General features: G+C 47.3%; 1 protein-coding gene across 4 annotated transcripts in view; it reads right to left on the bottom strand.

Annotated features, from left to right (window-relative positions):
• Positions 1–16,457, bottom strand: part of GRIP2 (glutamate receptor interacting protein 2) — a 292,459-nt gene that overhangs the window by 29,886 nt on the left and 246,116 nt on the right. For all 4 annotated transcript variants that reach the window (XM_049827181.1, XM_049827180.1, XM_049827183.1 and 1 more), the window contains exons 9-14: positions 15,986–16,155; positions 11,854–11,979; positions 10,800–10,952; positions 10,390–10,576; positions 4,500–4,645; positions 3,381–3,461 (exon numbers count right to left, since the gene is read on the bottom strand). In XM_049827181.1, coding sequence (XP_049683138.1) covers positions 3,381–3,461; positions 4,500–4,645; positions 10,390–10,576; positions 10,800–10,952; positions 11,854–11,979; positions 15,986–16,155 — 863 coding nt within the window. The remainder of the gene's footprint in view (positions 1–3,380; positions 3,462–4,499; positions 4,646–10,389; positions 10,577–10,799; positions 10,953–11,853; positions 11,980–15,985; positions 16,156–16,457) is intronic.

Consider the following 16,457-nt stretch of genomic DNA (forward strand, 5'->3'; position numbering starts at 1 on the left):
GCACACTTTGCTCTTCAACCAGAGCAGCTGTTTTACAAACAAATGCAGCCATCTCCTTGGGACAGAAACCAAGACACTGGAGTAGGGAGAAAAGGAGAGCCATTTTGCTGGCTTCTTGTCCCTTCACCCCTGGATGAAGTGCATGCAAGCAGTGCACACGAGGAAGCTTCGGTGTTTTGCTTTGCTAATTTTCATTTAGCGAACACAGGAGACTGAAATGAGGCTTGAGGGCACCGAGGTGCCACAGAAGTACAAAGCACAGTCAGTGAGAGACTCGCCCCTTTGATTTCCTATTCATCCTTTGGGGAATGGAAGGGGAAGTGATGCTATATGCATACACTTGCATCATGTGTCTTGATTTCCTACATCCCTTTGCCACGCTGTGTTTGGGCAGGGGGAAGAAACCCGTCTGTGCGCACAGACCACAACCGGGGGCTCACCCAGCCCAAGCCTTCTCTTTCTGGAAAACCTTGAGACCTTGGAGAAGATGAAATGCCCTCAGCAAACATCTGGCCCTCACCAGGAGCAAGCACAGACCCTCTCTGTACGTTCATCCCAGAACCAGCAGCGCCTGCCCTCCTCACGCAAAAACCTCCTGGGTTTTCAACCCTTTTATGAGGCTTTCCAGCAGATTTATGGTTCCTCCTGCAGCCAGCTCCATTACACGAATTCTTCCAACACATCCATCAACAATTCTGCTCTCCCTCCCTTTACTTAGCCCATCTCCCAATTTGCTCTGAGAGCCACAGCACAGCAAGAACTTGATCGGTTTTATTTCTGTAGTGCTCCTCTGATGGGGTCATAACACTTTCCACCCATGTAAGAAGGCAGCGGCAAACTTTCCTGGACAGAGGAATTAACTACTGATGAGCCTGCTGAAGCCGAGAGGTAAAACTCAAGGAAAGCAACTCATCTTTCATCTACAGCGTAGCTGGACTACAAAGGTTATGAACAAACCCAATTCTGTGGCCACAACAGTGCAGGGCATCTTCTACTGACTCCTCCAGCTTGTCACCTATTTAACCTGCCCCAGTTTTACAGAGTAGGAAACAGGAATCCAATGTGGGATGCCAGTAAACAAAGTCCCCTACTTTAAACACTTTTCTTTGTCAGAAAGAGAGCTGTAAAAGCTGTTTCTAGATCTACACAAGCATTCAAATCAGCAGAACTGGCAAGAACTGAGCAAAATAGAGACGAGTTATTTTTACCTTTTTTCTCTTGCTGCTTGCATCACACTCCTGCATGCACATCATGTCTCTGCAGGAGGTACTTACCATAAGGCTGCTTGCTTTGGTTTTAATGTTGGAAACTGGTATGTTTATCTGCTCAGTCAAAGGCAGAGTGACAAAATGATGATCTAATTTGCTAAGGGTCATGTGGACATAGGCTTCTATAGACTAATATATGAAAACAGAATTAGGATTCAACCAGCATTTCATCCTTGCCACTGCGTTTTCTGGATGGCTGTCTTTTGCTACATTTGTAAATATAATTTGGCTTTGACTCAGCAAAGGACTGGAACACATCTTAAGTTTATGCATATGCATTACTTAAACAACGTCCTGCAAACATGTTCAACAATCAAAAAGATGAAATCTATTATATTGTTAAAAAACTGTTTTGTAGTTGGGATAATGGGTATCTAACTATTTAAAACCCAGGGGTCAGTTTCTTTTTATTTAGCGGTGATTTCAAAAAAGTGTGTGAAATCAATTTATTAAACAAATTTCAAATAAAAATATTTTCAACATAAAAATACTTTTGAAGTCTAAATGGACATCTGAAGCAGTCCCATGAAGTAAGACTCCACAAATAAAACCTAATATTCTTTCCGTCAATTCCCAGGTTCATTTTGCTCTCCAGGCCCAGATACAAACTGAGCTTTGAAGCTTAAATGGGGTAAAACCCTGGCCGTGCTCAAGCCTGAAGTTTTTTGCTCCCACATCCATCGTCCTAGGTTGCCAGCTGAGATTGCAACAGCAATGCAGTGGGCAGGGCAGCAGGTTGGGAACCCAGCGCAGGCTGGGCTGCTGCACCGTGCCAGTGAAATGTCATTACAGGTACCCCGCTGCTTTCGGAAAGCACTTTGATGTCTTCAGACAGTAATTGCTGCCAAGCCAAATGTTAAATGCTGGGCTCTTATTTCTCAGGATTATCCTTGTGGCACAAATAGGGGAAGCTGGGAAGAGGGAGAAGAAATAACACAGGGTGCAAATCCATCATCCTGTCAATGTTCAAGTCACTCCTGAGAATCTCCCCACTTAGACCAGAACACCTCCAATTAACTCACTAACTAATGCTGTAAATGCCAAGAGGTAATTGCAAATAGCTTATCTATTTTAAAGAAACCTCATTTTAAATTGTCCCTAGTGATTCCGTTCCCCAGACACAGCTGGGTCCATGCTCCTGAAGGCTTAGATGCAAGATCCCATTACTGCAGTTTCACAAGCTGCTTTGTTTCAGCTGAGAGGTGGTGGCAGCCTCTGGGCATGGCAAATCTGAGATGATTCAACTCAGTTTACCCGGCAGTGAAAGAGGGATGAGTGACGTGACACCTGTTCACATTTGCCATATAGGAAAAATTCACTGATGCAAGGCTTAACAAGATCCCAGGTTAGCCAGAAATTTGGGATGGATCTCTCTATATTATCTCCTTACAACATCCTCTCCAAAGAGCCCAAAAGGTCTTTAAATGAAAAATATGCTTCAGAAGAGAAACAAAAATAATTAATCAAGAGTGAGCAGAGAAAAGAGAAAAAAAAGAAAAAGGTTTATGTCTCATTTTCTCAGTGCCCACCAAGTCCTGGCACATGGATCTCCTCCTCCATGGCTGAGGTCAGTCAATGTAACGACTCCCAGCAAACCCTCCCCAGCACCCTCCTGTCCCTAAAGTGCCTTCCCCCCACCTCTAAGGCCTGCCACCCTCTTCATCCTCCTCTTCCTCTTGGCAGTTTCCCCTCTCTATCCTTCAAGCTGTGGGTTCACCTCACACCTGCCTCTCCTCCCTCCACCTCTCCCTGCAAGGTTCCCACCAGACCCAGGCAATTCTTTTTTAAAAGGACCATAATACAACTGTGAGCAAGGAAATAAAAATAATATTACTAAAAACAGAATATAATGTTAGTCTGCAGCACAGACCAACTGATCAGTTGAGATGCATCCTTTGCCCCAACCCTTCATGCAGCTGCTTTCCTCTGCGGCCACCAGCTTGTGGGGGCAGGAAACACACATCAAATTCAGTTGGGGATAAATCACAAGCACTGCAAGCACTACCAGGAAACCCTACATAATCTTATCTCTCTCCATTGGGCCCCTCTGGTGTGCCAGGGTGGAAAGCAGAGGCTCTTGCAACTGCTAGCACAAGTCTGAGCAATACTTACAGCTGATTGTAATTCCAAGCTCCACACCTCTTTTCTTGGGCAATTTAACGTGGAAAGTACCGCTGCTGGGTATGACAGACTCTATAAAACCAAAAACAGACAAAAAAGAAAATAGGAGAAAAAAAGGGAGTTTTCAGTCGCGTGGATGGTTTCTTTGGAACCAAGAAAAACAAACCCATAAAACTCAGCTTTATTGGTTCAAATAAGGTTGTTATCTGAGGCCCTGTGGACTTTAGGTTAAAATTTGGATTCTCATTAAAAATACATGCTCTGAACGTCAAGCGAAGTGCTCACATCACGCTGTATTTCAAGATTGAGGCAGCTCTTTTAATGTAAAAGGAAAAAATCATAGACTCATAGAATGGTTTGGCTTGGAGGAGATCTTAAAGATCATCTAGTCCCAACCCCCCTGCCACGGGCAGGGACACCTTCCACTAGACCAGGTTGCTCAAAGCCCCGTCCAACCTGGCCTTGAACGCTGCCAGGGATGGGGCAGCCACAGCCTCTCTGGGCGACCTGTGCCAGTGCCTCACCGCCCTCACAGTATAGAATTTCTTCCTCATGTCTAATCTAAATCTACCCTCTTTCGGTTTAAAGCCATTACCCCTCATCCTATCACTACACTCCCTGTTAAAAGAGTCCCTCCCCATTTTTCTGTAGGCCCCCTTTTAAGTACTGGAAGGCTGCTATAAGCCTTCTCTTCAAAAACTTTTTTTTTTTTTTTTTTTTTAAATACAAAGCTGCACTTTAGCCCCAGCCAGTAGCTTTGGCTCCCTCCTTGCTTCAAGGCCATAAATTAATATAAATATTATTCCTATTAATGGGCAAATATTTAAAGTGCAGGTGGCTTCTTCAACTACTCCTTAGGCTTATATCAGCCAAGGGGTGAAGTGGTGAGCACAAGGCATTTATGAAAGGATCAGAAGGACCCTCCATCTCAGTGCACATTACAGAACAACGAGAAATGGAAAAGGTCCTCAGAGGGTCCTCTCGCTCTTCCCTCTGAGCTCTAGCAAAAACCTCATGTATTCGTGTAAGTACACTCACTCCTACAGGTTAGCAAAGGCACCGGCAGAGTCCTGTTGGTAGTGAGGAGCAGCAATTCCTTTGGCAACGTACCTGCGACATCAAATTCAATCTCGAGCACCACTTTGTTCGTGAGTGCAGCATCACGCAAAAGCTGATTAGCTTCCTCCATCGTCCCGTCCTCAGTTGCAATGCCGTTGATAGAAAGGACTCTGTCTCCTACTTGGAGCAGCCCACACCTGCAGTCCACATCGGGAAAAGAGGGAAAGGGAACAAGGAGGCAGGGGAAAAGAGGAAAGGAGAAGAAAAACAACCCCACAACCAGCCGTGAGTTACTTTTGCCAGGCAAATCCTTTACAAGACACACAAAGTAGTGACAAATCCTGCAGAAGTAGCCCCAAAGACAAGATAACTCATTCTGCAATACCCATCCCAGTGCCGAGAGCCCCTGGACGGTCACGAGGCAGCAAACCCTTGTGGTTTGCTTAAGTTCAGACATACTTTGCTCCTAAATAACCATTTTTGGTTATGTTTCCTGCAACTTCCAGGAAAAAAAAAAAAGTAACCCTCACTTTCTTAAAAGTCAACACCACGGCCAAGAGATGGGAGTGATAAATGCAAGGGCATGTGCTCTCCTACCCTATCTAACAGCATACAGCTCTTTCCATTTGCCTGCACCCTCTGAAACCCAAACTAATGGCACTGAAAATTGCACAGATTCCTCTGCTTAATACATGGCTAATACTGAAGCTACAATCCAATGAACTTACTGAAATGTCTCAGCAAATGGGATAATCATTTATCCCTTGTAATTGCATTTCTGGAAACCAAATGTACATTGATACTGTTTAACTGCCTTGAAAGGCCAATATTATTCCGATGCGATAGCCCGCCAATATAACCACAACTGGCCCTTTGGGGTTTTTGGTTTAGACCCACTTTCTCCAAGAACAGAGATCAGGAGGTTTTTTAACTTTGGAAAAAAAACAATGGCAAGGCTATGTTGGAGATAGACTGCTACAGCATGGTTTGTCTCCTGGGACCCCTCTGTATTTATGAGCAAGGTTTTTTCACACATGAACCGCTACATTCCCACATTCACTGTCCACCCTCCTCCCCCCCACCCTTTTTGGTTTTTTAAATATACTGCAACACCAGCAACACCTCCAAGTTATCTCCCACAGCTAATATAAGCTGGCCCGTGGCTCTACAAAATCAAGAGTGTAGTGTTCCCTGTGACTGGCCATGGGCAATTGCTCATCTTCCTTATCCTCCATATCCTTCATCAGTTGTTTGCTATAACCACATCTTTTCAGATTTTCCACTCATCATGTGTCTATAAGGCTGTCCACTTGAGCAGAGCCTGGGAAACCATTCTCCATCCATCATTAATGTAAGCTACAGAGTAGTCTCCAAAATAGGTTGAGGGTTATGGGAACAAGTCTAAGGTTCACCTCAACATTTGGAGTTATTTTACCACAGAGATTTCCCAGAAGGCATCAGCTATCCTGTTTTGAGCCTTCTCCAGAGAATCTTTATTCCCCTTCTGTTTAATGACCAAGCACATCCTTCGCCCTCTCCTTTCTAGATGTCAGCTTCCAATGATATTTCCCAGAAGACAGCTTATTTTCTACTAATCCTTCCAGCCACTCTTCATCACTCACACCTGACTCAGTTGTAAGAAAAGATGGTACCATAGCTTCCAGGCACATGAAGGTAACGTCAAAGGCAACAGACACTGGCTGTATTATTCACCTCCAAACAACAGGACGTAGATGAAAGGCCAGGTTATCAAGAAAAAACACACACATCCAAATTCAAGAAAAAATGCACAAGCACAACAGTCTTTGCCAATGGCCCATCAAAAGCTGAGATACGAACAAGTTTGGAGAGAGCCTAGGGAGGTTATTTTACTGGTAGGAAGGTATTAAATTTGCAGTATATTTACACTGCTGCCTGAGTTCATGCCACCCATGGAAAAACGCTGGCTATTTTATGAGAAGTAAATTCAGAATTGTTTGTTCAAGGAGACTTGGATTAGGACAGACAACTCCGTGGTGTATAAATGAATCCAGCCTTGCGAATAAATTACATCAAGTTTAATTACAGTCCTTTACTGGACTTGTAGCTATGCAGCTCCATAGATGTGCTTGGAAATATCAGTTTATAAATATGAAGATGGCAAGGAGTGTGACACAGGTGTCTCCTCCAGCACCAAGAGCTCTTTTGCTATGGCCACAACGCACCTTTCAGAAAGGAGGGATCAACATCTGCATCACACAGACATGACTGTCATTTCAAGGTCATACAAGGACACAATCCATTTTGGCACCACTGTTTCAGCTGCAAGGGCTGAGAGATCACAGGATACTTTTACACAGCACGAAAGCAAACATTGGCCACCTTTCCCACCAGAGCTGCCTTCTCACAAAACAACTGTTTCTTGTGTTTCTTCACTCAAGGTAGATTTGCCTGGGTGTTTCACAGCAAATAGCTCTGTTATGTCAGAAATATTTTATTTCTTTTACTATTAGCCTCAGTCAATCACTATTGTTTAAGCCCTGGTCTTGCAGGTTTATAAAAGTTTGTGGAGTGAAGCCGCAACATCCTGGCTCTCCACGACTGCAAGGAGACCCGATGTGCCTTGTTAACCCTTCAAAACAATTCCAGAGACACCAGTTTCCAGCTGTCAGGTGCCCTTGCGTTGGGAGCTGGGCCTGGGGAGCCAAGGCTCCTGCAGACCTCTCCTTGGCCCTGCTGTGGCATCCTACACAAACTTTTTGGACAGCTTTCCCTAAGATTTGTCTCAGAGACGCGCAGTCTAACGTCAGAGCTCACAAAGTGCTTTGAGATCATGGGAGGAGAAGTGCTTTAAAATCAGAAAGAACAAGAGTACAGGCATCTCCTGGAGTGGAAGACAGCCCTATGGACGTGTTGGAGTCCATGAAGGGAATGTCTCTCTGGGGTTGCAGAGATTTGCATTTTGTCATGACACATTCCTGGGGCTCGGACAGCAACAGAGCAGCAGAGGTGTCTTGCTAGACACAGCGCAGCGCATATTCAAGCCTTGGGCAGGATATGCACTGAAGATCTCGCTCAGCAGCACCAGCATCTGCGTGGTCACTCCAGCTGTGGGGTGAGCGGCAGCAGCTGTGATCATGGCCACATCGCCGGCTGCAGAAACCAATCTGTTGTGACCTTACATGCCCCCGAGTTGGCCTGCACAGGTCAGACGTGCACATCTGTGTGTGTATGCACATCTGTGTGTGCACATTGGTGGGTGGGTCCCAGCCCCCAAAAGATCAAAGCTTTGCTGACAGCTTCACTCAGCTGCTAAACTCTTGTTTTGCAAACTACTCATACTCAAAAGCCAGAAACACAATGATCAAACAACTGTGTCTGAGCAGAGCTAGAAAACATGTAACTCAGCAGGAAGCATTGATTTTGGATACTGGGATGGAGAAGCCAGATACTCTCCCACTGCTGTCAATGACAGCTGGGGGAGGAAGGACACAAAAGCTGTGTGTTTCAAGGCAGCCAAGAGGGGACGTCAAGCATCTTCCTATTCCACCCTCCCTGCTGATAACACGGGCTGAATCACTGTCTCATTTGGAGTCCAAAAGCTTTGTCTTGCACCCAGGAAACAAAACAACAGGTGGGGAGGGAGGTCTATTAGAGACTATCGGCTATAAAACAAATCACAAGTCAGGCAGGTGAGAGCTTTTGCTTCAAACTGCCTGCCACATGCTAGCACGAAGCAGATAACAAATATGGGGCAGCCCAACACCCCTGAAAAGAGGGTGCTGTCATCCTCCTCCCTGGTAGTACTCAAACTTGCTCCACACCCAAGTTGCAGCTCCTCCACAGCAAGCCAGATGGACAAAGCGATTGTGGATCAGGCACTTGTACAACAGGACGTCCAGATTGACTGGTCTTGCACAGGAGTGTGTGAACATGCAGGACAGACCCAGGCTGCTAAGCCTGATCCCTGTATCCCCACTGTTCACCCTCTTATGTAAAGAGCAACAAGTGCAGCACAAGAAAGAACATAGCCCAGCCTCAGCCAAGGGCCCAGCTTGGTAAAGGGGAGAGAAACGGCTCTAATGTCTTGGGCTGCAGTTACAGCAGAACCTTTCAAGGGCAGGGAGTAAGGTATCTAGGAAGGATGGAGCAAACAAGCTCTGTGGGAGAGCGAGAAACCAAAAGTGAAATGAAAACATAAAACTGCCTTTTTCACCTCACTGCAAAACCACTGCACTTATCACTTCAAGATGGGGAGGAAAGACAGTGTTTTCCTGCCAGCTAGGAAGAGCAGCACGGTCTAAGAAAGGAAGAAATACACCACAGAGATTTAATCCCCAAATCAAATCCAGGCTGCAAATGCAGAGAGGATTGCTCCCTGTTACCAGAAAGCAGCAACCAGGAGAGCGCGAATCCTGCTGGGTGGGCAGCCGAGAGGAAGAGCAGCGTGCGTGACACATTAGACCCAAGCAAGACTGCACCGCAGGTCTTTGCTTTCGCTCCAGGCTTGGCAAGAGGATAAAGCAAAGCCAGGCGGATTTCAGCACATCTCCCTCGTCCCCTGGGACAGCAGGCTTTGTTGCTGCCTGAATTATAAAAGGAGTTTGGTGCTTTGCAATGTGAGCCAAGTTCACCCTGGTAATAGAGGATAAAAAACCCCAAACACCATCACCTTCATTTTTAAACACTGTTTGGAAACAAACAAACAAAAAGGCATAAAAGGCTTTTGAAATCTCTCTTAACCTGCATCAGTCAGGACAACTCTTTTTCCTGTGCCAGTCCCTTCTCCCTGTCCTCCCAGAGACACAAGCACCAGGCACTTTGTGCTCCACCTTGCCTCTGCATCAGCCACCTGGAGAAGCTACCAGACAGAGACCGGTCTGCACAGCAACAACTTGCATTTCCTTTTGCAGACGCTTTCCCTGCCATACAACTCCCCTGTGTGCTGTTTTCCAGGCTGGCTTGGGGACACCAAACCATCAGCACATGCTGATGGGGCCCTCAGAGACTTCTCCTCCCAAGGAAGGGTCTGCAGCAGGCGCTGAGCACTGCCACGTCATTGCACCTCTGGCACCCCTGCCCAGGACAGACCACCAGTGGAAATTACAGGTGGGAAGAGAAACCAGCACGGGGGCATAAGAGCCAGCTCACTCACCTCTCTGTTTCATCTGCTTAACAAAACCAGTTCTCCTTTCCACCCCACAAGAGCTCAAGCCATGCTGGGACCTGGTCCATTTAGTAAGAAAAGCCTTGCTAGAGGGTACCTACATTGTAGTGCACAGGCACTCGAGCAGACTTTAAATCCAGCCAGCAAGGGGTATTCAGAAAAGTTTAGCCAGAGCAGCCTGAGCTCCTGAGCTGAGGCCCGGCTGCCGGAGAAATTATGGCTCCCAGTATCCCCAGGGGGTGACACAGCAGTTAATGCTGCTCCTCCATTCTGCTCTTTTCCCAACATTATAGAGCCAAAAGCAAGAGTGCTTAAAGGCAGCACCTACCTGCTCCTCAACCAGAGCCCTCCTCTGTGGTTCAAAACCTTGGCTTTACTGCCAATTTGTATAGCTGGGCTCTGCTACAACAAAACCAGGCAGAAAACACTTAGCTGGGCCCACTTGTTTAGATCTTTCCCCTTTCTGCACCCAGACAAAAGATTTATCTTTCAAAGAGAAAGAAAAAAAAGAAAAAGGAATGGGAACGGCACTCTCACACAGACACACGCTCCCTTCCTCCTCCTCCCAGAACAGCCGCAGCCTGGTGCCAAGACGTTCACCTGGGATGCGAGGGAGGCCACGGTCAGCCGACGAGTGCAGAAATGGCAGTGACAGTAAACCATGCCCAGTGAAGAATGGGAGATATTACAAGGATGATAGTAAATATCTAAATGAGCCTCTGAGGAGAGAAAACAAACCAAACCATGAAATGTTCAGCAGCAGCACCATCAGCATCCAAGGGTAAGGTCTCTAACCTCTCTGCCGGGCTGTCGGGCTCAATAAAACGGACGAGAGGTGGGGAAGAGAGGGTTTCGGTAGCAAAGATGCCTCCCTGGAGCTGAAGTCCGAAGCCATTCAAAGGGTCTCCCCTGAGCACCACCTCTGTCGTCTCCGTGTGGACTATCTGCCCACCAGGACCCACCGTGCTGGAGGCCAGTGACACTGAGAGGAGGAGAAAGGCAGAAGGTCAGGGTAGCCATGGTCAACGTAGCAGATCTGGTCACAGACCTTGGTCTGGCAGTGGCGGGGAGAGTGACCGAGGATGAGGCAGGCACTGACAGTGCTGAGATGAGCAGTCCTACCCCAGCTAACCGTCAACAGTAAGGAGAGCAAGACAAGCATGCACGCCCCGTCAAACCCAGCCCCAGCCCACCGCCACTCTTACATGAGCTCTTGTGCTCCTTCTTCTTCTGCCTCCTCCTCAGCATGGTGGTGCGGGGGCTCATGGGGTGGGAGCTGCGAGGTAGCGTGTTCGAGTTCTGGCAGGGGAAGCCCTGCGCGTTCATGGTAGGAGACGAGAAGTTGGCAGCCACCAGAGCTGGGGAAATACAGAGCATGTTAAGGAAGTGCACAGAGAAGCGCAGCGGTGGGTTCACCTAACACGTGTTCATCAAACACCTAACGGGTTCGGACTAGCTCCTTCTTCCCCAGCTCCAGGCCTCAAGATAAGGCAAGAACCTTGTCCTGGGCTTGCAGCTCCAGGAGAGCTGTGAGAGTGGGCTTGGACTCCAGATGGACATGCTTTCTGATGTGCAGTGACTCCAGTGACTGGGCTGCCTGTCACTGCAACATCCAGGCCACTAGGTGAGAAATGCACCACGGATGCAGGGCAGTCAATAGCAGGTTGGCACGATGGCACTAATGAACCTTAAATACATGCAAAGAGAAACCACAGCTTGAACTTGAGCTTCTGGGCAACTGGGCTGCCCTGTTTGCTTCCCGCAGTTCAGACGCCAGGCAATGTTTCCTCCTCCCTATCTTACTGCCATAAGACAAGAAACCTGGGGCTGCACAGAGCCTGCTTCCTGCAAGAGGTGAGTTTACAGATTTTGAAGCAGCCATAATCCTGCTGCTAACATGCTGTGTGCCACCAGGGCTGAGTTGGATGCATTGTCATATCACGTTCCTACACGTCACCAGAGATGCCCTTCTTGTCCCACAGCAACTCATTTTTGCCACGTGAAACCAGGCGCTGGGGTGTGGGGTTAGAGGATGGGTCTGCCCAGCACACTGCTCTTGTTGCAGTTACCAGATCTGTGTATACTGGGCTGCAGATACTGATTTTGTACCTCAGCACTGGACCTGTGGAAACAGACCCAAGTGACTGAGGATGAAACGAGTGACAAGCCAGACTACGGAGCTGGGTAGTAAGGAAATGGAGGGGCACAACATGAACGAACACGTGCAGGGATGGGGGCAACGCCATGCGCTGAGGTTACATTTGCAGTAATCCTGTCCAGACGTCTGGTTCCAGGTGGGTGTCTTGCAGTGCCCGGGGTGGTGAGTGTGACAGTAGTTGACACAGGGGTCCCAGCAGTGGTGGTGGTCACTCTTCTGCACCTTGACTGATGGCACCCAGGGGAGCAGAAATCACCGCAGGCAGGGAGAAGTGAGAGAAAGAAAAGGTAAGAAGCATAAGCCAGGAGATTGTAGAAAAGAGCCTCATACTGGCTCTGAAGGAGTCAGGACCCAACCACAGTGTGTGAAGTACCAACAGTGAAAACGCACCCCCGTAACTTCATGACACTTGATACAAAGTGGCAGAAATCCCCCTCTTCCCCATAAAAAACCGCATCCTGAGCCTACGGCCTGGCTGAGTTGCGCTGGCAGCACATAGATGTCGTTACCATTTGCAGACTGTTGTGCGACGTGCAGAAGGTCCCTCCAGCCATAAGTCTCCTGCAGAGGCCATCAGCATTATCTGACAGCACTGGGGAAACCTCCCTGTGCCGTTTTCCCACCTTGCTGCCGGAGCTGCCCTCCTGGGGACAAGGCTCAACGCCGTCCGCATGTGCCAAGGACTGCTTTGAGCACTCTGCTTGACTTCAGCATTTGGTTGTTTAGCGGCTGCCCTTGGCTGGGAATGCACGTATGGATGAAAGACAGGAGTGGCGGAGGGCCACCTCCAGCTCACCAGAACAAAAGGGATTTTAAACACTGCTGCTTAAAGGCAATTACAGAGGGCCACTGACCAGGAAAAGATGCCAACGCTGTGGCAAGCAGTAAAGTAAAACGTGGCACCAAAATGGCAGACTCTGTTTAAGGGCACACAACTACTTTAGCTTCAACCCTAACCCCAGCCTAGCACATGTTGGCAGAAATCTGTTGCAGCGTGACATCCATCATCTGGAAATCCCTTGTCCCAGGAAATGCGGCTTTGCGACATCAAGTCACAATGCCACAAGTCTCCTCTGAAGTGCCTCAAACACCCCCCCAGGCACGGGTCCCTTGTCTGTTCTCACTGACGCTCCTTTTGCCCCTGGGCAGCACAGGGTCAGTTTGGTTTTCCTTGCCCAACAGCACTGGGTTTTTTCTCCCAAATCTCTGCACCATGCTGTCTAGATCTGTTTTCTTCCGAGAGGAATTTCTGGCTAGCGAGCAAGATTGCAAGCATCTGTTTTATTCAGCTAAGCATGAACAGCGTCCCACAGCGGAGCATCACTGCAGCCACGAGTTATCCCAGAGCTCTTAACTCACAACCACTTGCACTGGCTGGCAACTCCCTTCCCAGGATGAGATCCCCTCCAGGCTCTGTGTCCTCCAAGTAAGCAGAAACGCTGCCAGCACTGGTACTACCAGAGCTTTCTGAGAGTACAAACCTGGGACGGGGACTCGAGTTTATTTAGTGCGTCCACCCAGAGATCTCATCTAAAGGTCATCTGGTTAGTGCCTTTAACAGTGGAAATCCATTTTGTGTGCATGCATCACAGGCATCGAATCATTTAGGTCAGGTTTTCCAACCAATATAGTGATTGTATTTAGTCTTTGGTAAACATTTAGTGAGTTTAGTGCTTAGTCTATCAAGCTCTTACAAAATGCACTTCCAGCTCTGGGGTTTCTATTTTGTGGATTCAAAAGTAAATTCAGAGCCAGGCAGTTTTCAAAAACAAAAATCAAATTAATAGATGTAGCTATAGCTAGACAAAAAGGAAAGTTCTTAATAAAATTAAACACTTTGTCCATGAGGGACAGAGCTTATGGGCATATATAAAAAAATCATTTAATCCATTTATAGTAATTAAACCTCTCCCATTTGTCTATAAATTCTTAGCTCATATCTGACAACAGAAAAAAGTGCCTTTGAAACTCAGTTGTCAGTGCACTGGGGAAGAGAAGAGATTTTGGACAATTCTGTGATAAAAACCTACAACACCCTTCCCCAAGCTTTCACACATCATCTCTGCCTGAGGAAACCCATCCATCCCAGCACTGCTCCTGGGCAGCATCCACTCCCGTTGATCTTGTGAGCAGGGCGTAATCCTCCCACAAACTCTCCAAATGCCCCCAGAGCCACAGAGAAAGCGAACTCAGTTTGACAAATCCCGTGCTTCAGCATTAGACTATTTTTGCATGGCCGCTGCAGCTTCAGATCCCTCTCCACCTCCTCAATAACTGGATTTTGATTGCATGAGAAGCGACAAGCCCTGTGCAGGCACACACTGGAAGGACTCGGTAATCCAAGTGCTGAACAGGGATATGAGTCTGCGTGGTCTCCTCTCCTCAGCTGCTTTCCTTGGGCTTCACTCTCTTGCCAGGCACGACAGTTTGCTTTTGCATGGCCCATTTTTCCCTACAGCCCCTGTTTGTTTCCCTAAGCTCAGAAAAAGCAGCCTGTGGTGCTGGCACTTGGTGTCTGGTGCAGAAGGCAGAGTCTCTCCCAGGTCCAAAGGCAGTTTGTCAACTTTGCTGCTGCTCCTCGGCTGCTCACCATGGGCTGCACAGTGCCGTGGCTGACTACACCACCGAGGAGCACTGCTCTGTGAGCTGCTCCTCTTGCCCGAAGTGCTCCCCTTCCTCTCCCCACCACCTCCATCAGCGCTGGTGAAGGTTCAAGCCCAAGCACTGGTCCCTACCACACACCTCTGCCTCCTAAGAGCCATGTGGATGAGCAGCATCCTTCCCTTTGATCCCTCACGCGTTAAAAGAGTTTAATCAAAAATGGGAACAATTGTTATATCCTTATTTTTCATATTCATGTGTTGCAATTATTCACCCAAGTTTGTGTTCTGTATTTCTGCCACAGGAAACTGATCTGATGTATGGAGGTTTGGGTAAGAAGGCTCTGAACATGCCAAGCTATCCTTCCACAGATCCTCCTTCTCCTGCGCTGCTGCTGAATGCATATATTCTGAAAGAAGATTAGGACCAGGGCACTAATGGGAGAAGGAGAATAGTTCTTTTTAACAGCCATTGAAAAAGGATTATAGCTTTCCATTTTTTCTTGGACACAAAGGTCAAGACATCCATTCCCTTCGTTAAACTGCTTTAATTCTGCACAAATTGGACTGGGTGTGTAAGAGATTTATTTCTAGACATAAAGACGTTATTAGATTTTATGTTTCACTGCATCACGTTAAAGAAGACAACACAGACATTTACCTCCTTTCCCCAAACTGCTGTAGAAGAGAATGGAAAGAAGAGCTGTGCCCAGGGCTACTGTGCACCAATATTATTAAAATGCATGTCCCTGAGAGACAAGTGATGGAAAATGGTTGCAAAAGGGGCTGGTACTGAACAGTCATGCCTGAAACACCTGAATTACAAGACCACCAGTACAGACTGTAACAAAACTACAGGCCAGAGTTGCAACAAATCTGCTAGTACTGAGGCTATGTTCACAATGAAGTTTATATGAAAGCCTGAGTCAGCCTCTCAACGGAAGGAGAAGCTGAAGGTGGGCAACAAGGATGCTCACCAGGGTGAATTACTAACGACGTTTACAGGCATTTGGGGCTTGATTTCACTGGAGCCAGAATTTTTTCCCCCAATATTTCTTTGGTGGGGGTGGTGGAAAGCAGCAGCTACAGATGCATTCACTCTACCCCTGGCTGCTCAGACACAGCTGCCATTCAAACAAGCTCGTCTAGAAGATGAACACATATGTTACAGCTTTGTTTCCTAAGGAAGTCCAGCAGGACCTTGCCTAGTTACTGACATGTCCTTTACAAAGCCTTACTAGGCATCAGCAAATGAAAACTGAGCTTGGAAAGACATTTGCCAGCACCAAGGTTGTTTTCCTCCCTCTCCATTAAAGTCTCTTATCTGAGGTACTAAGGAAGCGGATTGCATAGCACTCAGCACTGCAAAACCCTGGGATTCCCAACTCCAATTTCCCCATTCAAGCACAGATGTTACCTTTTTTTCCTATTCACATCCTTGAAGAACGTCATCTAATCACATGCGTTTCATCAAAACATCTTTTTTTTTTCTTCCCCCCCCCCCCCCCCCCCCCCCCCTCCACAGATGTCTTTCTTTGGAGTCTGTTACCAGCATTCAAAAGCAGCAAGAACCCCAGCAGGGACCTCAAGTAAATTTTGAGGGCAACCAACAGTGTTTGCACAGAAGACACACCTGTTTCTGGAGGCTTCAAAGGCAGCCTGCTTTGGTGAACAGGTAATATCTCTAGCTTGACATTTTCCGAAGTGGCAGCTAAAAGCTGAGTTGCCTCTAATAAGGAGCAGTGCTCTGTGCTTGTGCCATCAATGGAGAGAATATGGTCACCAACGTGCAACGCACCACATCTGCAAAGGAAACAGCAAGAGAGGTAATTATACACATAGCCAAAATCCATGTCCTTACAGTTGGGAGCAAACACATATAAAATCCAACTGTGAATTATTGTTGGAATTCATATGAATTTTTTTTCATATCATATCTCATTTTTTTACTTCCAATTTGAACCTTAGGTTCAAGCGTTGCCCAAAATACCAACTAAGATGGTTCATGCTTGAATCAGTGCTGCTGGTGGCTTGGGAAAGATCTTTAAAGTTTTTAATAGTGCCCACTCATAGCTAGTCTGGATGGCTGAGGGCTCATCCAGCAA

The sequence above is a fragment of the Accipiter gentilis genome, chromosome 23 (genome assembly GCF_929443795.1).
Source record: "Accipiter gentilis chromosome 23, bAccGen1.1, whole genome shotgun sequence".
Classification (NCBI taxonomy): domain Eukaryota; kingdom Metazoa; phylum Chordata; class Aves; order Accipitriformes; family Accipitridae; genus Astur; species Astur gentilis.